At 61.6% G+C, this 21,771-nt stretch overlaps 2 protein-coding genes across 2 annotated transcripts; one reads left to right on the top strand and one right to left on the bottom strand.

Annotated features, from left to right (window-relative positions):
- Positions 1-128: 128 nt before the first annotated feature.
- On the top strand, positions 129-15,931 carry CMQ_3788 (denitrification regulatory protein nirq; the record flags this gene model as incomplete). The annotated part of the gene is made up of 2 exons (XM_014319726.1): positions 129-1,756; positions 1,828-15,931. The coding sequence occupies 2 exons, from the start codon at positions 129-131 to the stop codon at positions 15,929-15,931; spliced, it is 15,732 nt and encodes a 5,243-aa protein (XP_014175201.1).
- A 411-nt stretch (positions 15,932-16,342) lies between these two features.
- Positions 16,343-21,664, bottom strand: CMQ_3924 (aaa family ATPase; the record flags this gene model as incomplete). Its single annotated transcript, XM_014319862.1, has 2 exons — positions 16,343-18,418; positions 18,482-21,664. The coding sequence occupies 2 exons, from the start codon at positions 21,662-21,664 to the stop codon at positions 16,343-16,345; spliced, it is 5,259 nt and encodes a 1,752-aa protein (XP_014175337.1).
- Between the last annotated feature and the right edge of the window lie 107 nt (positions 21,665-21,771).

The raw sequence follows: 21,771 nt of genomic DNA, 5'->3' as shown, positions 1-21,771 counted from the left end.
AAGCGATTGTCCCAGAACGTTTTGGAAAAACAGAAAGAGAAGAAAAACAAAAAGGTTCTGTCTAGACACAAGCACATGGACGACTGCTGTGCCGTATTCAAACCGTCCATGGTTTGCACGCCGATACCATGACTCTCTACGATGTCGGACCGCAGCGACGGTCTCTGCTGGCCGACTCGGCCACCTGTGGGCTTTTCCCACCACAATTGCTTCGCATAATACGAAGCGAGACGACGACGACAAAGCGACCGGCCGCGGACAACACGACGACAGAGACGACCGCGATAACGACAAGCGGCCAAGGGCCAGCGAGCTTTCTGGACGCGGTGGCACAAGCTGCACTTTTGCCACGCCTCACAGGGCCTCTCTTCGGCCACTTCCGGCCGCTTTTTGCCGACATTTGTGCCCGCTGGCTGCTGCATGCTCGCCGTGGCGTCCGGGACGACACCGTGGTGGCCTCGTTTGCCCGGTTGCTTCCCCTGGCTCCGTATCTGTCGGTGCTGCTGGACCGGTATCTGGCCGAGACGGATGCGTCGTTGCTGGCTGAGAACGCCAGCTCGACACTCTCGACAGACCCTCAACCCGAAGATCTCTGCGCTCGCCTTTTGGCCCTCTGGCGGCTCGTCCATTTTGATACCCCCGCCTATGGCTGCCTCGTCCCGGCCGACCTGCAGCAGTTCTTCCGCCACCGGTCGCCACCGGTGCGGCTTCTCGCTATCCGCCTCTTCGGCCTCGTCCATGCTGCCGCCGACTTCAAGACCGACGCGCTGCTTCGACAGTTTGTGCATGAGCACGACAGCCTGGCGGCCGACATGGATGGCACTGAGATCGACTACACCTTTTTGACGCTGCACGAGCACGCACGGTGTGACGAGTGGTGGAAGCGAGCGGACGCAATCAACGCAGAGATCGAAGCAGTAACACGGCCAGACGATCCCGAGAGCACGCTGATCCTTCCGTTGACGCCGCTCGTGGCCGCATGGGGCCGAACGGTGGTGCCCCGATCGGGCTTGTCGTCGTCGCCGCAGTCCCCCTCCTCAGCCTCAGCCTCCTCTCCATCCGCTCTCGTTCGCACGGCCGCCACGGTGGCCAACCTGGAGGCTCTCGCCTGCCGGCTGCTGCAGACGGAACCGGTCCTGCTTCGTGGTCCTGCTGGTGCCGGAAAGACGTCGCTGGTGCGTGAAGCAGCACGGGCGCTCGGCATGGAGGCCAGGCTGGTGACGCTGCACCTCAACGAGCAGACCGACGCCAAGACGCTGCTGGGCCTGTACACGACCGGAGCCAAGCCAGGCTCGTTTGAGTGGCGGCCCGGCATTCTGACGACGGCCGTGCAGGAGGGCCGCTGGGTGCTGATCGAGGATCTCGACCGTGCGCCCACTGATGTCATGAGCACGCTGCTGCCGCTGATCGAGCGCCGTGCCCTCGTGATTGCGAGCCGCCGCGAGACCGTCCGGGCACCACGCAGCTTCCGGCTGTTTGCCACCGTGCGCACAGCAGCCAACACCAATAACACCACTCGCTCCCTCCTGGGCGAGCGTCTCTGGCAGGTCCTGCCAGTGACACCACTGCCGGCCGACCAGCTCGAGCAGATTTTGCGCGAGACCTTTCCGGCCCTGCACGCTCTCGTGCCCGACATCTTGGCCGTCTTTGGCCGTCTGACGGGCTCGTCATCGGTCGAGCGACCGGCCACGCTGCGGGATCTGCTGAAATGGTGCCGACCCGACTGGAACACGTTCTCGGGAGTCGGACGGGGCCGGTTGCTGCCACCGTCTCGGAGACGGCCATGATCGACATCTTCCTCGATGCCGTCGACTGCTTTGTCGGCAGCGCCAAGGACGAGCGTGTCCGCCTGGCGCTGGGTCTGCAGATCGCCCAAGCCCTGCGCATCACGCCCGCTGTGGCCGAGCACGCCCTGCTGGCCCACGAGCCGGCCCTGCGCGAGACCGAGCGGCAGCTGGTGGTCGGTCGGGCGACGCTGTCCAAGGCCCGTCATGCTGTTGGTGTGCCTAGCTCGCGACTCTTCGCCACCACTGCCCATGCTCGCCGACTGCTCGAGCAGATTGCCGTGGCCGTGCAGCTGCACGAGTCGCTGCTACTGGTCGGCGAGACGGGCATCGGCAAGACGACGGTGATCCAGCAGCTGGCCGCTCAGCTCGGCCGCCGGCTCGTCGTCGTCAACCTGTCGCAGCAGAGTGAGGTCGGCGACCTGCTGGGCGGCTTCAAGCCTGTCAGCGCCCGCAGTTTGGCCGTGCCGCTGCGTGACGAGTTCGACGCCCTCTTTGCCGCCACCGGCATCTCGGCCGACCGCAACGAGCGCTACCTCGGTCGCATCGCCTCCAGTGTCGCCCGTGGTCGCTGGGCCGACGTCTGTCGGCTGTGGCAGCAGGCACCCCGGATGTTTGACCAGATCGTCGAGAAGCTAGGGGCCGACACCGACTCTGCGGATACTACCGACACCACCAATCCGAAACGACGAAAGACGGAGTCGAAGCGCCGTGCTCTGCTCGATCTCAGGCCACGCTGGGACCGGTTTGCCCGCCGGCTCGACCAGTTCGCCCAGCAGGTCGCCGGTGGTTCTGGCGCCTTTGCCTTTGCCTTTGTCGAGGGCAAGATCGTCCAGGCTGTCCGCAACGGTGACTGGCTGCTGCTCGACGAGATCAACCTGGCTTCGCCCGACACCCTCGAGAGCGTGGCAGACTTGTTGTCGACCGGTCCGGCTGACTGTCCAACCATATTACTGGCCGAGACCGGTGCCATCGATCGTGTCCGCGCTCATCCCGACTTCCGCGTCTTTGGTGCCATGAATCCGGCCACGGATGTCGGCAAGCGTGATCTTCCTCCCGGATTGCGCTCCCGCTTCACAGAACTGCATGTCGCCAGTCCCGATCGCTCCGTCCAGGACCTCGTGCCCATCGTCAAGACATATCTGCGCGCCAATCCCCGTGCCACCGACCGTGTCGTCGAGCGCGTCGCCCGCCTCTACCTCGCCATCAAGGCTCTCGCACTCGACCGCCGCCTCGTCGACGGTGCTGGTGAGGTCCCCCACTACAGCCTGCGCACCCTCACGCGCGTGCTGCGATATGTCGACGACGTCGCCCCCAGCTATGGTCTCGACCGCGCCCTCTACGAGGGCTTCTGCATGGGCTTCCTCACCCTGCTCTGCCAGGCATCCGAGGATCTGGTCATGCCGCTGATCGTCCAGCACCTGTTTGGGACGGGGGTGGGTGCTGACATAAGCAAGAACAAGAGTGCCGCCGCTCTTAACCGCCAGAGGTCGGTGCTGACTCAGCCGCCCCGTGAGCCTCCTTTGCATCCGGACGGCCGTACCTACGTACGGTTCACCAGCACGGACGGTGCGCGCCAGTACTGGCTGCAGCAGGGTGCAGACGCGCTGCAGGAGCGTGCCGACTACATCCGCACGCCGTACGTGGAGCGCAACTTGCTCAACCTGGTGCGGGCCACTTCGACCGGCCGGTTCCCGATCCTGATCCAAGGCCCCACGTCGGCCGGCAAGACGAGCATGATCGAGTTTCTCGCACACTTTAGCGGCAACCGGTTTGTGCGCATCAACAACCATGAGCACACGGACCTGCAGGAGTATCTGGGCTCCTACGCAGCCGGGCCCGACGGCCGTCTGCGCTTCCAGGAAGGCGTCCTGGTTCGGGCCATGCGTCAGGGTCACTGGATCGTTCTCGATGAGCTGAACCTGGCACCGACCGACGTGCTCGAGGCGCTCAACCGGCTTCTGGACGACAATCGTGAGCTGCTCGTGCCCGAGACCCAGGAGATCGTCCGGCCGCACCCTCGCTTCATGCTCTTTGCCACCCAGAACCCGGCCGGTCTCTATGGTGGCCGCAAGGTGCTCTCGCGTGCCTTTCGCAACCGCTTTCTCGAGCTGCACTTTGACGACATCCCCGAAGCTGAACTAGGCCATATCCTGCAGATGCGCTGTCGTGCCACCGCGCCGTCCGACTGTGAGCGCATCGTCACCGTCTACCGCGAGCTCTCGCGCCTGCGCCAGACCAGCCGCGTGTTCGAGCAGAAGAACAGCTTTGCCACTCTGCGTGATCTCTTCCGCTGGGCCCTGCGTGAGGCCGACAACCGAGACCAGATCGCCGCCCATGGCTTCATGCTGCTGGCTGAGCGCGTGCGCGACGACGACGAGCGTCAGGCCGTCCGCCGCGTCATCGAGACCGTCTTCCGGACCAAGATCGACGTCGACCTGCTGTATGGGCCGGCTGCTCTGCCTTCCTCTCTCGCCACTTCCACCTCCGTCGTCTGGACAAAGGCGATGCGCCGTCTCTTTGTCCTCGTCAGCCATGCTCTGCGCAGCTGCGAGCCTGTCCTGCTCGTCGGCGAAACCGGTTGCGGCAAGACCACTGTCTGCCAGCTGCTGGCCGAAGCTGCTGGCCGTCCGCTGCATATTGTCAACGCCCACCAGAACACCGAGACCGGCGATCTGATCGGGTCACAGCGTCCTGTTCGCAATCGAGCTGCCGTGTTGGCGTCCCTGCAGGCCAATGTGGAAGAGGCATTGAGGGTGGCTGAGGATGGGAGTGCTCCGGCTTCCCACGAGGATACCCCCGAGGATACCCCCTCCCTCTCGTCTCTCCTTCAACGATACCACACTCTCCCTCCTCCCGTCCTCGCCCGCCTACCTCCTGACTTGGTCGCCCGGATCAGCCGTGACGAACCCCGCAGTAAGGCCCTCTTTGAGTGGGCCGACGGCAGTCTTGTGCAGGCCATGCAGTCGGGTGCTTTTTTCTTGCTGGACGAGATCTCGCTGGCCGACGACTCCGTCCTCGAGCGGCTCAATTCCGTCTTGGAGCCGCAGCGTCGCCTTCTGTTGGCCGAGAAGGGCGCGGCCGAGACAGCGGCAGCCACGGTAGATGCTGCCGACGGCTTCCAGTTCCTCGCCACCATGAATCCGGGCGGCGACTTTGGCAAGAAAGAGCTCTCGCCTGCGCTGCGCAATCGCTTCACCGAAATCTGGGTCCCAGCTCTGGCCGACGGCGACGACGTCCACGCCATCGTCTCTGCCGTCTTGCGGCCGCATGTTCGCATCCTGGCTCCTGTCATTGTCGACTTTGCTGCCTGGTTCAGCCGCAGCTTCGGCCCTGCTGCTGCTGGTTCTGCTGCTGGTTCTGCCTCGCCCTTTTCCATCCGCGACATCCTCGTCTGGGCTCAGTTCGTCAACCGTTGTGATCATCCTGAAGAGGCTGACACGGCGCTCGTCCATGGTGCTGCCACCGTCTTCATCGACGCCCTCGGCGCCAACCCGTCTGCCATGGTGTCGGCTGATCCGGCTGTCGCTGCCCAGCAACGTGCTCTCTGTCTCACCCATCTCAACCACCTGCTTGCCGACCATCATGCTCGCAATCCACAGCTTGGCTCTGCCACTGTCACCGCCACCGCCTCGCAGATCTATGCAGCTGAGCCTCACATCGAGACCACCGACAGCCACTTTTCCGTCGGCAGCTTCAGCATTGAGCGAGTCACCAACAGTCCCAACGGCCTATCCACCTCCTCTTCCCTCCCCTTCGCTTTCGATGCTCCCACCACCCGCCAAAATACCATGCGTCTGGTCCGCGCCATGCAGATCGGCCACAAACCCATCTTGCTCGAGGGCAATCCTGGCGTTGGCAAGACGACCCTGGTGGCCGCCCTGGCCGCTGCCTGTGGCCAGCCGCTGACCCGCATCAACCTCTCGGACCAGACCGACTTGATGGACCTCTTCGGCACCGATGTGCCCGTGGAGGGCGCTGAGGCTGGCCGCTTTGCCTGGCGTGACGCTCCCTTTCTGCAGGCCATGCAGCGTGGCGAATGGGTTCTGCTCGACGAGATGAACCTGGCCTCGCAGTCTGTCCTCGAGGGCCTCAACGGCTGTCTCGACCATCGTGGTGAGGTCTACGTGGCCGAGCTGGACCAGACCTTCCGCCGTCACCCGGACTTCCGCCTCTTTGCCGCCCAGAACCCACATCACCAGGGTGGTGGCCGCAAAGGCTTGCCCGCCTCCTTTGTCAATCGCTTTCTGGTCGTCTATGCCGACGTCTTCTCCGAGGCCGACCAGCTGTTGATTGCCCACCGTCGTTTTCCGGCTGTCCCCCCCCAAGTCGTTCGCCATGTCACAGCTTTTGTCGCCGCCCTCGAGCGCGAAACTGTCCTCCGTCGCTCCTTTGGCCTGCAGGGTTCCCCTTGGGAGTTCAATTTGCGCGACACTCTCCGCTGGCTTGAGCTGGCCTCTTCGACAGCCACCCCCTTTGCCGCTCTCTCCTCGTCAGCCCCCAACTTCCTCGACATTGCCATCCGACAGCGCTTCCGCACTGCCCGTGACCGTCGCGAGGTCCAGAGACTCTTTGCTGCCGCCTTTGACGCCCCCCATCGCCCACACAGCCGTTATCACGCTGTCGGCTCAGCCACCGCCCAGATCGGTCTCGCATTGCTGTCGCGCAGTCGTCTCAGCCAGCCAACCGCTGCCTTTCCCGGCTTCGACCCCCGTCCTCGTCTGGCCGAGCTCGAGTCCGTTTTGCTGTGTGTCCAGCACAACCTGCCTTGCATCCTCGTCGGGCCTTCAGGCTGTGGTAAGTCTGCTCTCCTGCAGCATGTCGCTGCTCTCGCCGGCAAGCCGCTCGTCGTCTTCCCGCTCAGTGCCGATGTCGATGCCATGGATCTCGTCGGTGGTTTCGAACAGGCCGATCCAGTTCGCGATGTGTATGCTGGCCTGGCCGATCTCAAGGACGTCTTGAACATCTTTCTGCTCGAACACGCGGCTGATGAAAACAACAATGACCACGACCACCATGCTGCCACCCTCATGCAGGCTCTCGGCATCACCACCACCACCACTCCCGACTCCGAGGCTGCACACTTTGCCCACGTCGCCGACTGCATTGGCCGCTTGGCCCCCCTCATCGACAGCCGCTCGCCACTCGCTGCCGCCCTAGAGGCTGCCCACGATCGCCTCCAACAGCCACTGACACTGGCCAGCCCGCGCTTCGAGTGGCTCGACAGCATCATCGTCCGTGCTGCCCAGGCCGGCCACTGGCTCGTGCTCGACAACGCCAATCTCTGCAATGCCTCCGTGCTCGACCGCCTCAACTCCCTGCTCGAGCGGCCCCAAGGCTTCCTCAGCATCAACGAGCACAGCCAACCCGATGGCGAGCCGCGCATTGTTGCCCTGCATCCCGATTTCCGCATCTTCCTCACTGTCGACCCACGCTATGGCGAGCTCTCGCGTGCTATGCGCAATCGTTCCGTCGAGATCTTTGTCGACCCTGACACGGGCTACAGCCTGTCGAGAGCAACCCATATCGACCACATCGCTCCTGTTGAGGCTCGCCTGCTTCGCTTCCACGATCTTGTCCGCCATCCGGACCCCCTCTGGCTCGACAACCTGTCTCTCGACGACTCCGCCCTGCTGCAGCGCTTTTTCCACACCGTCAACGCCGGCCGTCTTCTTCGCGAAGCCGATGACCAGACTCGCTCCCGTCTGCTGCTGCGTATCCGTGTCGCCCTCTCTTACCTTGGCATCGCTGAGGCTGCACCCTTGCGCAACGCTATCTTGCACCAGTACACCCAGTTTTCTGACAGCGCCGCCCATCCCGACGCCCTGCTCGTCTATGACCAGCCGCTGCATCCTCTCCAGAATTCGCTGCTCGTCCAGTCGCTCATGTCGTCGTCCTCGGATCTTGGCGTCCTCCCCACTTGGCTCTGGTGGCTCGGCCTCTGCTACCAGACCACCGCCCGCGTCTCCTTTGCGCTCGAGGACCTTCTCCTGCACCGCCAAAAGGCCGCCGGCCACCTGTCCAAGCTCGGCCTTCTCAACCGCCTCCAGCGCTCCTCACTGGCTGCCCAGGTCGCCGTTGTTGCCCGCGACTCCACCGCCCCCGTCTTTGCCTTCCTCTCCGAGACCATGAAGGAGCTGCAGTCATGCATGGTCGCCAGCGTCGACTTGGTTCGCACACAAATCGCCACAAATAGGGGAAAGGACGTCCGCCACCTGCTCAACGTCGCTTCGCACATCTGGTGGCAGACCCATGCCCTCACCACGCAGTCCAGCTTTGATGAGGCTCGCTTCCAGGCTCATCTCGGCCATAGCCGCTCGCTGCTCCGTGGTTTCAAGGCTGACATGCAGGCCCTCCAGCACGAGGTCGAATCCGAGCTGCTCAAACCCGCAAACGTTTTGCTCACCTTTGTCGCCAACATGCTGCATCGCCTCGCCCACGACTTCGCTGACGGCTTCAGCCTCTCCACCGGTCTCAGCATGAACCTCCTATGGCCGCTCTTCCGTCCGACCCCCATCCCCGACGAGCCCGCCTTCCGCCAGGTCGTCGCCATGGAACGTCTGGCTGCTCGCTTCGATAACCTTAAGTGGCGCGTTCCCAATGCGTCGGCTGTCGACCTCGGCCACGTCATCACCTCCCTGGCAGATGCCTATCGCCTACTGCGTGTCGACAGCACCGACTCCGCCGCTCTCGTCCAAGCTGTCACCGATGAGATCACCTCTCTCGAGTCCCTCGTCGCCACTGGCCAGGTTCCGTCTGTGCCGCTGTTTGCCGACGTCTTCGAGGCTGTGCGCCAGCTTCACGTCCTCTATGGCAACGCCGGCCAGCTTGACGACCAGATCAAGACCCTCGTCCTCTCTGACCTGCCCACTTTTGCTCAGCTGCGTCTGCACGGCTCTGTCGGTCCTGCCCACCAGCTGCAGGCCGTCGACTACCTCCTCAGCCAGCTCTCCGCTCTTCGGCCCTGGAGCGGCACGCTTTCCAGCCAGCTCTTGCGCAAGTCCGAGCACGTTATCTCTTCATCTGCACTGGCCTCCCTCCGCTCACTCGAGAAGGAACTGCCGCTCGTTGGCCGCCTGGTCACCCGTGCCTCTGCTTCGCTCTCGGCAGACCCCGTCGCCAAGCTGAACGACTCGCTCTGGGACCTTCTGTCTGCTGTCGTCTCGTGCTTTGACAACAGAACATCCGCCCAGGTTCAATCTGCTGACGGCACGGACGCCGCCTCGCTCCAGACTCACGTCAGGGCTCTTCTCGATGCTGCCTTGGCCCATCCGCAGATCGCTCATGTGCACATCTCTGCAAGCGGCTTGGTCATCGGATCCGACAACGTCTCTGTGCCCGCCGAGAAGCTCATCTGGCCGAACTTGGACAAGAGCCAGCTCAGTCCCATCCTGCAGCAACACTTCCTGCCCGTCGTTCTTGCTCTGGCCGCCTCACGGCAGAGCAGCAACGTGCACATGCGCCAGTCCCTCTCTGCGGTCGCCTGGGTCCAGTTCTCCGTCGGCTGCATCAAGCTGTACACGCCCGACAAGGTCTTTGATCCCTTTCTCGAGTGGAGGACCGAGCAAGACTTCCACGCAACCCTGCGCGCCTCTCTTGTCGACGAGTCCGCCGCCCTCCGCCAGTTCGAGCACGACTTTACCGCCCAGGACTCCACGAGCCTGCGCCTCAGCCTGGCCGAAGAGGACATCCGCGTGCTCGATGCCGCTCTCGTCAGCCGCCAGGAAAACCAGTCCCAGCTGCAACTCGACTCGCCAACAAGCATCTACCGTCCGTCCAGCGGCGGCGCTGCCGCTGAGCTTTCCCGGCTGCAAAAGGACGTCTTCAACCCAGTCCTCGACGTCACCGTCAAGGATGACATCAGCTCTGCCCACTTCCGCATTCTCTCCTCGCTGCTCGCAGCCACAGGCACAGAGACGACCACGACAGAAGCCCAACAGGAGCTCCAGCTGGTCCAGCACAACGTCGTCCGCCTAATCGAGCGCCTGCTCATGAGCCAATTCACGGCCTACCAGGATCTTGCCGTCCCGGTGGCAAACCTGCTTCGCTGTCTCCAGCTTGGCCTCTCCCTCAGCGAGGCTGCAGCCATGGCACCAACGTCTGACAGCTCTACGCCGTGGCTTGGCGTGACACCCTTCTTGGGCGGCCATCCCATGGCCATCGAAGCCGTTTCGGCACCGCTGAAGAAGACCTGGGAGTTCTTGCTGTTTGGAGGTGTATGCGCTTCAGTGGACGGACCCAGTGAGCTCAGCGATGCCGCCACTTCGTCTGCCTTCTCGCCCCAAGGCCGCCGCTGTATTGCCGAGTGCTTCCACTACTTCTTCACCGAGTGGAACAGAAAGCTTGAGGCTGATCGCATGGCCGAGGAGGCCAAGACCAACCTGTACCGCTTCCGCGGCAGCCAGGAGGACGAGGAAGAAATGGATGAGGCCGAGTTCAGCGAGCTCTTCCCAACTTATTCCGGCAACGAGGACAGCATCAGCACCAACAAGAAAACGCTGGCCAAGTGGGATCTCTCGGCCGATGTCTCCCGCATCCACCGCGACATCCTGCAGCCGTCGCGGCCGCCCACAGACACCATCCTCGACTTCTGCAAGACCATTGCGCGCAAGGCTGCCAAGGAGATCGATGTCGATGGCGTCCCGTCGAAGCAGGCCATTTCCAACAGCGAGTTCTTGCCCGCAACCCTGCTCGCGGTCGATGACACCCTGCGCAGCCTGCAAACCTCGGTCGTCGCCGCGAGCTCAGGCAAGTTCAACTTTTATACCGACACAAACCTGCCCGAGGCTCGCAAGCTCGTCGCACTCGTCCACGAGGTCGAGGCCAAATTCCGCAGTCTCCAGCGTGTGGACGAGATCGGCCACCTGCAGCCGCTGGCTGACGTCGTGCTCGGGTGCGAACGCGTGCTCGAGCTCGAGTTCAGCGAGCCTCTGGCAAAGGGCATCACCATGGTCGAAAAGCTGCACGAGGCCCTGTATGAGTGGCAGTTCCGCGGATACGCAAGCCGCCAGTACCTCACCCCTACGCTCTATGACCGCGTCACGGCCACGCTTGTCAGCTGGCGGAAGCTCGAGCTGTCCACGTGGAGTCGCCTGTTCGACTCCGAGTCCGACAAGTGCCGGCAGGACGCGGGAGTCTGGTGGTTCATCGCCTACCAGGCCGCCGTGGCTGGCCCCATGTCCATCCTTCTCGGCCAAGACGAAAATAGCAACAGCACCAGTAACTCGCTGGCTTACCATGTCGAGCAGCTGCTCAAGGAGCTCTCATCATACCTCTCCAGCTCTATCATGGGCCAGTTTTCAGCGCGTCTCGACCTTCTCCGACAGATCGGCGCACATATCGGCCTGCTGATCCAAGATTACCCGGCCATGGCCGTGATCCAGAACGCCGTCAAGAATCTCGTTGCCTTCTACTCACGGTATGAGAGCAAGGCCATCGAGAGCGTCAAGAAGGGACGCGAGGGTCTGCAGAAGAAGATGAATGACGTTCTCCTCCTGGCCAGCTGGCGCGACACCAACATCGACGCCCTTCGCGAGAGTGCCCGCAAGTCCCATCTCAAGCTGTTCCGACTTGTCCGCAAGTTCCGGGCCGTACTCGGACAGCCGATGCTGTCCATCATCAAGTCGGGACTTCCGGACGATGCGGAGCAGGAGATTGTACGCGGCAGCGAAGAGCTGGGTGCCGTCCTCGACTCGATCGACATCGACCTGTCCCGGTCGCAAGCAGCGACCAAGTTGTGTGCAGACCTGATCCCTGACTGGGGCGATGATGCTCACACGCGCCGTCTGGCCGGCGTGGACCGCATCGTATCGATCATGAACAGAGCTAGTGCCATTCCGGCTTCGACCCTGGATGCCAGCGATGTTGTCTCTTCGTTTGTCAAGGACTTGTTGACGTCTATGTCTGAGCTGCGCAAGGAGACGCCTGGCCTGCTCACAGAGGAAACAAAGGACGCGGTCAAGCACCTAAAGACACGCAAGATTCGCCTCTTTGACGAGACCGTCAAGGCCGTGCGCCAGATGGGCTTCAGCAGCAACCTGGGCACAAGCCGGCTGGCCGCACAGGCATCGCTGCCGCTGATCTTCTCGGGTTCATCGGGTCTGACAGCAATGCGGCTGCCCGAAGAGCTGGATTTTGCCGGCCTCGAGTACAGCTTCCACAAGCTGGTGGACTTGGCGCCGCAGTTCCGCGAGGCCTTGTACGAGCACCACAGCGACCTCCAGAGGATCACGGCGCGGCGCACTGTCGGCTACCTAGAAGGCATCCTGTACGTTGCACTGCGGCAGCGTGAGATTCTGACAGCATCTGCCCGCAGCCTGTCTGCTCTCGATGCCCAGGTCGCACATGTCGACAGCCTCAGCGCAAGCTTGGTCGATGACGGCAAGGGTGGCAACAAGAACGTCGCCGTCGAGACGTGTCGGTCTGGCCATGCTCGCACATTGCGCTGGCTCGTGGCCATCACGCAGGTCGGCGTGCATCTCGCCGAGGTTCATGACCGGCTTGCAGATGTTGACTGCAAGTCGGTTCGCACGCAGCTCGCAGCCTGGGCTTCCAAGTTCGATGGCTTGCGGATCAAGCTCGAGGCCAGCCTTCCCGGTCTCCCAGACGGCTTTGTCTCGTCTGTGACTCTGGTACTTCGGTCTCAGATCGACGAGGAAGTCGCTCGGTTTGCCTCTGAGCTGGAACAGCGCATAGAAGAGCGCCCGGACCTCGCGTACATTCTCCAGCAGATCAAGCTTTGGACTGTTGCCGACGCTTCGGACGAGGCGGAAAGGGCCATGACCGCGGCGGCAAGCGACGGATTGCCCTCCTTTACAGACAAGGCGCTGGACCTGTCCAAGATGCTGCTCGACGCCGTGCAAAAGTTCAACAAGGCCGTGACGGAGTTACCAACATCGATCGAGCAAACGGCGTGGCTGGTGGAATACAACGCCAAGCTCTCGACGGCCGTCAAATCGCTGCATGTGGACACGGTCCTGTCCAGCATTCAGAAGTGCATCGATCTGCTGAGATGCAACTATAGCGCGCCACACTCGACGTCAGCCACAGCCCTTCTCTGCGTTCTTCTGCCACTCCTGCAGCAGTACACGGCGACATTCCGGCGGACGCTGATGCGTCTTGCTGCTCTGCACCGGTCCACCTGCCAGTTGGGCCACCGTCTGAGCCGAGCGTTTGTGGAGATTTCGTCACAAGGCTTCTGCACGCCGCCGGAGAAGTCAGACGACTCGTCTGGCCAGACCAACGGCAAGCTCGAAGAGGGCACCGGCCTAGGCGATGGCGAGGGTGCCGAAGACATCAGCAAGGACATCCAGCCAGACGAAGATCTGTCAGAATTAGCACAGACGGCCAACAAGGAGCAACAAGAGAAGGGCGACGGGATTGAGGACGAAAAGGATGCCATCGATATGGGCAATGATGAGATGGAAGGCGAGATGGGGAGCGCGGCTGGCGACGATGAGGATGAAGACAAGGACGGCGATGATAACGAAGGAGAGGATGAGGAGGACGACATGGACGAAGAAGCAGGTGATGTGGACGACCTTGACCCGACAGCGGTGGATGAGAAGATGTGGGATGGCGAAGATGCCAAGGACACGGAGAAGGAGCAGCAAGGAAACGAGTCCAAGGGTCAGAAGAACGACGAAGAGCAGGTGGCGGCTGCGGACGACAAGTCGCAAAGCAAGGCTGCCGATGAAGCTGCGGTCGGAGAAGAGGGCGGAGATGCAGAAGAGGAGAAGAAGGGCGAGGAAGAGGATGATGAGAAGAAAGAGGGAGACGATGGAGACGATGTGGATGACGATATCGGTTCGGATGACGAGCAAGTTGGCCCGCAACAGGAACTGAACCGCCAAGACCAGAACGTGGAGGAGAATGATGCGCTGGATCTGCCTGACGACATGGAGTTGGATGACGGAGACGACAGCAATGACGGCGGTGGAGACGAGCTGGACGACCTAGCCGATCTGGAAGAAGGAAAGGAGGAGGAGGGTGGCGTGGACGATTCGGCCCAGGAAGAGAAGCGTGGAAAGGAGGAGGAGGAAGGGCCCGATGCGAAGAAAGAAGAAGAAGACGAGGCGATCGGTGATGAGACGGTCCAGACTGACAAGATGGCCGAAGACGACGAGGCCGAGAAGGATGAAGATAAGGAGGGTGATGATGAACAGAAAGACGGAGAGCAAGCGACAGAGGAAGACGGCATGGACGTGGACGAAGATGGCGACCAGGCGGAAGAGGCGCCAAAGCAGCCTCCGGTGAATGACGTGCAGGCCGACAGCAAAGACACGGCCGCACCCAGCGACATGCAGAGTGGCGTCGGGCCGGAGCAGCAGGAGGACAACGCGGCCGCCGACCAGGAACAGGCGGACCAGAACGAAAACAACAACAGTGCGAAGCGCGACCAGGGCGAGACGGGCCAGGATGCCGACGAGAAGGACACGATAGATGGTGGTGCCAACGGGACGATGACGAACCGCGACGCAGCCCAGCCAGAAGAGCCTTCGAGTGCGGACAATGCAAACGAACAGCAGCAGCAACAACAACAGCCGTTCAAGAAGCTGGGCGACGTGTTGGAACGCTGGCATCGCACACAGCGCGAGATCAAGCAGGCCGAAGACGGGTCTCAAGACCAAGAGGTGCAAGACGAGAACAGCGCAGACCAGGCAGCCGAGAAGGAGTTTCAGCACCTGCACGACGAGGAGGCAGTGGCCAGTACGCAAGCCATGGGCGCGGCCGACGACGATGAGGCCCGACCGGTTAATGATGCCATGGCGATTGAGGATGAGGCCGACGGTGGCAAGAACGAAAAGAGCGAGGAGAAACAGACGCAGCAGGCGAATGAGGAGAGCGATGATGGCAGCGATGTGGCCGAGGACGACAAGATGCAAGATGACGATGGTGATGATGCGGATGACGATGGGGCTATGAAGACGGAGGGCGATGATGGTCAGGCCGGCGCGTCGATGCAGCGTGGCGCGTATGACGATGTGGACGAGGATGATGGGGCCAGCAGCGACGGCGATCCGGACGAACAGGACGGAGTGGACCAGGAGAGCGAGTCGGACGAGGAGGATGACGGCGCCAATGCGGACGAGGAGGCACTGCTGGCCACACAGCTGTTGTCGTCGACCCGACTCGAGGACGACGAAGAGGGTGCCGAGCTGATGTCGCTGGACGAGGCCATGAGCCAGTGGACGGCCTTCCAGCAGTCGACTCACGGACTGTCAGTCGCTCTGGCAGCCCAGCTGCGGCTGATCCTGTCGCCGTCGCAGGCGACCCGTCTTTCGGGTGGTTTCCGCACCGGAAAGCGGTTGAGCATCCGCAAGATCATCCCGTATATTGCGTCGGGCTACAAGCGCGACAAGATCTGGATGCGACGCAGCGTCCCGACAAAGCGGGCGTATCAGATTATGCTGTGTGTTGATGACAGCAAGAGCATGGCCGAGGCCGGAGCTTCAGCTTCAGCATCTGCTTCAGCTCTTTCACGCGTCTCGCCCGGCCATCTCGCCCTCAGCTCGCTCGTCATGGTCGCCCGCGCCCTCGCCATGCTCGAGGCCGGCCAGGTCGGCGTTTTTGGGTTTGGTGCCCGCGTCTTTGCCGCTCACGGCCTCCTCGATGCCGAGCCGTTTGGCGGCAGTGCTGGTGGTGGTGGTGCTGGCGGCGGACTCCAGGGCGCTGCTGCCCTCCGTCGCTTCACCTTCCGGCAGGACCGCACCGATGTGGCCCAGCTGTTGCGCACGACCATTGACACGTTCCGCCAGGCCCGCGAGGCTGCTCTCGGTGGCAGCGCTTCCGCCGATCTCTGGCAGCTCGCTCTCGTGCTCTCGGACGGCCTCACGCCCTCGTCTGCCCACGAACGCATCCGCCGGCTGCTCCGCGAGGCTGCCGAGTCCCGCATCATGATCGTCTTTGTCGTCCTCGATGGCCCTTCCGGCTCCTCGGCCTCTGGCCAGCCGGCTGCTGACAGCGTGCTCGACCTCAAAGAAGCCAAGTTTGTCCGCGATCCTACCACCGGCGAAAACCGCGTCGTCATCGAACGCTATCTCGACACCTTCCCCTTCCCCTACTACCTCATCGTCCACAACCTCGACGATCTGCCGGCTGCGCTGGCCGGCTTGCTGCGCACCTGGTTTGCAGAGGTCAACTCGTAAAATTAGAATAGAAGAATAGAAACCGGGAGAAAATGTGTTTATACAAGTTTTCAATTGTAATTTTGCAACCACGCCCACATGATGCGGAAGGATAATCCGTCGTGACTGCCGTACAGGGATTGAAAACCGGGAAAAAAGGAAGGTGCAGCAAAAAAGCCAAGAACAGAAGGGGCAACGCGAACCATATGTCGAGATAAGCACGGATACGACCTCCCCAGAACAGTCTATTTCTTATCCTCTGCGCTCACTCCCAAATCCCAGATTCATCCAATACACCTTTACATCCATCCGGCCGCTTGGGCTCCCGTCGACGCAATGCGCATGGCATGGCAATTGTCCACTATAAAACACAAAATGCAGCACAGCAGCGCAGCGCAGATCAATTACAAACAGTCCGCCCTCCTACTGCTCCTACTGCTCCTGGCTAAAGGACGAGTTCAGACCCTGGATCGCCTCCATGTCGGCAATCGTGCGATTGAACACCTTGCTCAGGTTACTGATCACCCGCGACCGGTTCCGCTCGTGGCGTGTCGTCCAGATGTAGTCCATGATCTCCCGGCTGATCTGCTCCAGCTGATCCACCGTGCAGCCAGATGTCCGGTCCAGAATCGTGTCCAGGATCGAGTCCAGATGGGCATCGGGTGCGCTGATCGGAAATGCCTGCGATGACAGCCGGCTGCCGCTGTTCTGCCGCGGCGCTGCGTTCTGTGACGGCACCGGCGGTGGGCCCAGAGGCTGTACCGCTGACTGCTGCGACGTCGTTGGCGATGGTCCGCTGCCCGACAGCCCCTTTCCATTGCTGCCCTCAAACTCGGCCTTGGACACCTCGTGCCACTGCGAGTGCACCCACTCGTTACTCGACGCCGCTTGGCTTGGCAGCGAACCAAATACCGACTGTGTGTCCGGGATCTGAGACCCTTCTGCATTGTCGGCACCGACAGCCACTCCCACTCCCAATCCCACAGATCCATGCCCTCCTCCACCGCTGCTGGCTCCCGTCCCGTGCGTTCCGTTGGTGGCTTGCGTGCTCCACGGCCCAGACGACTTGGTCGTCGACGCTTCGTTCAGCATTGCAGACGGTGACATACCCGACGGCATGCCCGTCAGCACCGACATCTGCGATACCTGCGTGTTGCCAGCCGTCGCCCGTGTCGAAGCATCCAGCATTGCCGGCGGACCCGTCGATCTGGCCCACTGCTGTCCCAACGGTGTGCTGGGCGCATCCTGTTGTGGGCTGTCGTCCAAGTCTGCTCCCGTCATCGACACGTCTTCGTCTCCGTTTGTCAGCCGCCCAGAAGGCACCGACGTCCCATTGCTTCCGAGGTGTGAATTCCCGTTCGGCGTCGACGGCAACGACTCAAACCCAATGTCTGGCTTGAGCTGGAACCGCGCCTGTTGTTGCGCCTGAACATGTTGGCCCAGCTCATCGTCGCCTCCTGCCGCCGGCACAATGTCTGAGCCGATGGGCCGGATCGCTGCCTCGTCCGTGCCTCCTCCAACACCCACGGCACCGACTATCGCCAGCCCGGCCTTCCGCTTCGCCGCCTTCGCTTCAGCATCCCGCGCCCGCTTCAGCTGTCGCTGGTAGAGCTCCTCCCAATTGACCTGCGACAGTCGGGCTTCGGCCTCGGCAACGTCCACCTCCACGTTGGTCACCAGCTCGTTTGCTTTGAGCAGCCGCTCCTTGTCGCCAATGTTCCTGGCATCCTTTGCCAGAGACACGACATCCTCGTAAAAGTCCTTGGGCCGTGCGTAGAATCCGTTGGACAGCCGCTCCTCGATCGTCGACAGGTCCAGGTTGTAGTAAAACTTGTTGGTTTCCCTTTCCCAGAGGCCCACTGCGCCCTCTTTGTTCCTCGTAATCACAAACGGTCGCGGCTGCTCGCTGGCAATATCCGGCTGAACATAGCTGGGGTCGGCCTCCTGCCACAGGTACGAGATCTGGCTTTCCGGGATGACAGGCTGCCGGAACTTCTTGTACTTCTTGATCTGGTCCATGATCGGCTGCAGCTGCACCTTGAGCAGGTTCAGCAGCAGGTGGTCCCTGCGCAGCTCTTCGCGAATCTCCTCCTTCGTCTTGACTTTTGGTGGAGGTGGTGGCGCAATCGGTAGCTCTTCTAGCACTCTCTTTTTCCGGTTGGCCGGGTCCGGGAACTCGCTCGGGTTTCGCGATGCGTGTTCCACGAAGCTGATAAAGTAGTTGCGCCGGCTCTCCCGAGTCGGCTTCTCCAGACGGAACCGGTTCTTCGACGAGTAGCCAAATAGGTCGCGCAGGACAGAGCGTGGAATTTCTGCCTCTTCACACTCGCATGTCGCCAGGACGAGAACGGGGTCGTTGGGCGGTATGGATTTGAGCATCGTCGTAAACGTCACATACGCCGACTCCGTGATGCTGTTGTGCCAGACATCAATGTTGGGAATATAAATCACAGCCGGCTTGTGGCGCTTGACTTCCACAAACAGCCCCACGATCACCTGTTCCAGCGGCTACAAAGGCAACTGTCAGCACCAAGTTTCTCGTCCAGTTGATAGTCATCAGGTTCCACTTACTCGTCCGTCGCCCAGTAGAACCGGCAGGTCAAAGCTCTGGATGTGGACGCCTTCGAAATTATGCAGGATCGCCGCCGCCAGATATCCTTGGCCCATGCCAGCCATGCCGGTGAGCATGAGCCGAGGCCGAAAGGTGCGCGACCGCTCAAATGCCTGAATCATGTTCTCGCGCCCGAACCCGTGGTCGGCGTCCTGCAGCGGCTCGAACATGGCCTCCTCCAACGCCGTCGTCTTCTTCCGCCTCGGCATGATGTCGTCCAACAGCGCCTGGATCGTCGAGAGCTGGTCGCTGAGAAGAGGCGCCACAGGCTTGGGCAGGGGCGCCCATGCCGGCGTGGCCGACCGTTCAGACGACGGGATCATCCGGCTCATCGAGAGCGTAAAGTCCGTTGCGTGGATAAAGATCCGCTCTGGGTTGACAATCAGCTTGTCCTGCGCCGAGTAGATCTGTGGGTATGTCCGCTGGATCGCGTTTAGTGCCGCTTCGGTGCAAAGTGCTCGCAGATCGGCTCCGCCGTAGCCCTTGGAGTTCTCAGCCAGCATGCCCTTGAAGTCGTCCGTCAAGCCCCAGTCTTTGGTGTGGATGTCGATGATCGATCGCCGGCCTTCCAGGTCGGGGAGGGGAAAGTAAAATTCGCGGTCAAAGCGGCCTGGCCGACGCAGTGCCGGGTCGATGTTGTCTGGCCGGTTGGTGGCCCCGATCACGATCACCTGGCCACGACCGTCCATACCGTCCATCAGGGCCAGAAGCGTCGACACGATGGACGCGTGGATCTGCTCCTGCTTGCTGGACCGCACCGGTGCCAGGCCGTCGATCTCGTCGAAGAAGATGATGCTTGGCTGCGTTCGTCGAGCCTCTTCAAATAGCAGTCGGAGCTGCTTCTCGGCCTCACCCACCCACTTGCTCAGAGCGTCCGCTCCCTTGCGCATGTAAAACGTGATCTTGCGGCCGCCAACGCCCACCGAGTTGGCCAGCGCACGTGCAAGAAGCGTCTTCCCTGTGCCCGGAGGACCGTGGAACAGGACGCCACGAGGCGGCGTAACCTTGAAGCGCAGAAAGAGCTCCGGGTACAGCAGCGGCAATGTGACCATCTCCTTCAGCTGATTGATGTGGCCCTGAAGGCCACCCACCTTGCTAAAGTCCACGTTCATGTCAACGCCCAGTGGATCCGCATCGGCAAGCGCCTTGTGGTTCTTAACCTTGCCGACGTTGGTGTTTGCCGAGACGCCCGTGATAGACTCGAGATTAAGGGGAGCCGCGAAGCCCGATGGCGCCGTACCTGTCGTCGGTGTCATCCCGACATTGCCGCCAATGGCGCCGGACAGGCCAGTACGCGTTATCATCTCGTCGTCGCTGCTGTCCGAATCCACACCTCCCGCTGCCCCGGTGCCCCAGGGACCGCCGATGAGCGAACCGTCGCCACCACCGCCGCCAAAAGGACCGAACGTCGAGAGCAGGTTGCGCTGCCACAACGAGGCGGCACCTCCACCACGGCCATTACGCCTGCGTGCCGGTGTCTGTGTCGGCTCGTCTTCCTCTTCTTGCTCAATGGGGTACTGGTCGAGCGGCTTGATGCTGTAGTCGACCACCTTGGTGGTCCGCCGACGCGATGTCGCTTCATAAACGATCGACGGGGACTGCCTTCGCCGCCGCGGCCGCGAATGGGAGCTCGCACGAAGCTCCTCTGCTTCCATGGCCACTTCATCCCTGTCGACGTCGTCTTCGTCGTCCGTGACCGCACCGCGAGTCCGCTTCGTGCCAGACTTGATCCGCGTTGACCGTCGTCGGCCTCGCGAGTTTTGGCTGGAATCGTCGTCTCCGTTGTGGCCGCTGTTGTGCTTGGATGCGTCGGAGTCAAAGGCTGCTCCATCCCCAGACTCTTCGTCATCCACGGGCTCGAAGTCGCTACTAGGCTCCTTCAAAGATTTGGCTTTGCGGAGACGCGATCCGCGAGTCAGTCGTCGTCCAACAGCGTTGCTGACATCGACATCAGCATCGACATCGGCATCGGCATCGGCATCAGCATCAGCATCAGCATCGGCGTCAGCTTTGATATCGTCTGCCAGCTCCTCCTCTCCTGCAGGAGCACCAACGTCATCGACGGGAGCAGCAGCAGCCGCTGAGCGAGTTTGTCGCGTGCGTCTGCCAACAGGTATGTCGTCTTCGTCATCCTCCTCTCCAGCGACATCATCAGCCATGGCAACGTCTTCCGGTATGTCCTCGTGAGCTTCTTTATCAACGGTGTTGTCATCGTCGCCTTCAGCACTGTCCCCAACCTCAATTTTACTCTCGGCCAACTCGCTGATGGTAATACGCGCCGCGCCAGAAGTCGCGTCCAAGCTCTGCAGGCGGCTGTGCAGTGAGACTGAATCACGCAAAGTACTCTCGTCAACGCCATCGCCACCTGCGAAGATCTCTGTTCTACCTTCATCACCCCCAAGGCCAGGCTCACTGCTTTCTTGAGTAGCTTCTTCAATAGCAGGCACCGGCGGTTTCTTCGTCCCTTTGGAGGCTCGGCGTGGTCGTCCGGCAGCAGTGCGCCTTTCCGGGCTCACGCTCGCCACTGTCCTTGCGGGCCGAGCATGGCGACCCGACGTTGACAGCTCGATCAGCTCGTCTGCCTCTTCCGTGGTTGCCCGTGTGCGTCGGGTCGTGATTGTGCTTGTCGCAGCAGCCGCGCGATCGCGTAGGCTTTTCGAATTCATCTTCAGTGTAATTATCCGTGACTTCCGTGGCGTCTGCGGGCCAACGCTTTCAGCCTTTTTCGGCTTGGGCTTCACGTCTTTCGAGGCGTCAGAGTCTCCGCTGTCGCTTTCTGTCGGCTCCTCGTTCGAGTCCTCACTGCTCTCCTTGTAGCTCTGGTGCTTTATGGCGGCCTTTCTTGTCCGGCGGCCGGTGGCACTCGTAACAGGCTCGTCGTCCTCGTCGTCCTCGTCGTCTTCAGCAAAGGACTCCTGTAGGCTGTCGTCCGAAACTTCGTCACCGTCCTCGTCAATGTCCGATCCCGCGTAGTCGTTTCGCCGACGGCTGCCAGACTTTGATGCTTTGACTGGGCGCTGTTTCTTCTTCGAGCGGCGCGGGCGATCTCCTCGGTCCTCACCAGGCTCAAAGTTCTCGTCTTCCGAGTCCGACTTGTTCGGATCAAAATCGAAAATAATGTTTCTCTTTCGCTTAGCCGGCATTTTTCGTACGAAGCCAAGAAAAAACAAAGGCAGCCAGGACTGGCACACCTTGGGAATTCAGACTATAGGTTTTGTTGTATCAATAATCGATCCGAGAGAGGCCAATG

This window comes from Grosmannia clavigera (assembly GCF_000143105.1).
Source record: "Grosmannia clavigera kw1407 unplaced genomic scaffold GCSC_113, whole genome shotgun sequence".
Classification (NCBI taxonomy): Eukaryota; Fungi; Ascomycota; class Sordariomycetes; order Ophiostomatales; family Ophiostomataceae; genus Leptographium; species Leptographium clavigerum.
This window is presented reverse-complemented; position numbering and strand designations above follow the sequence as displayed.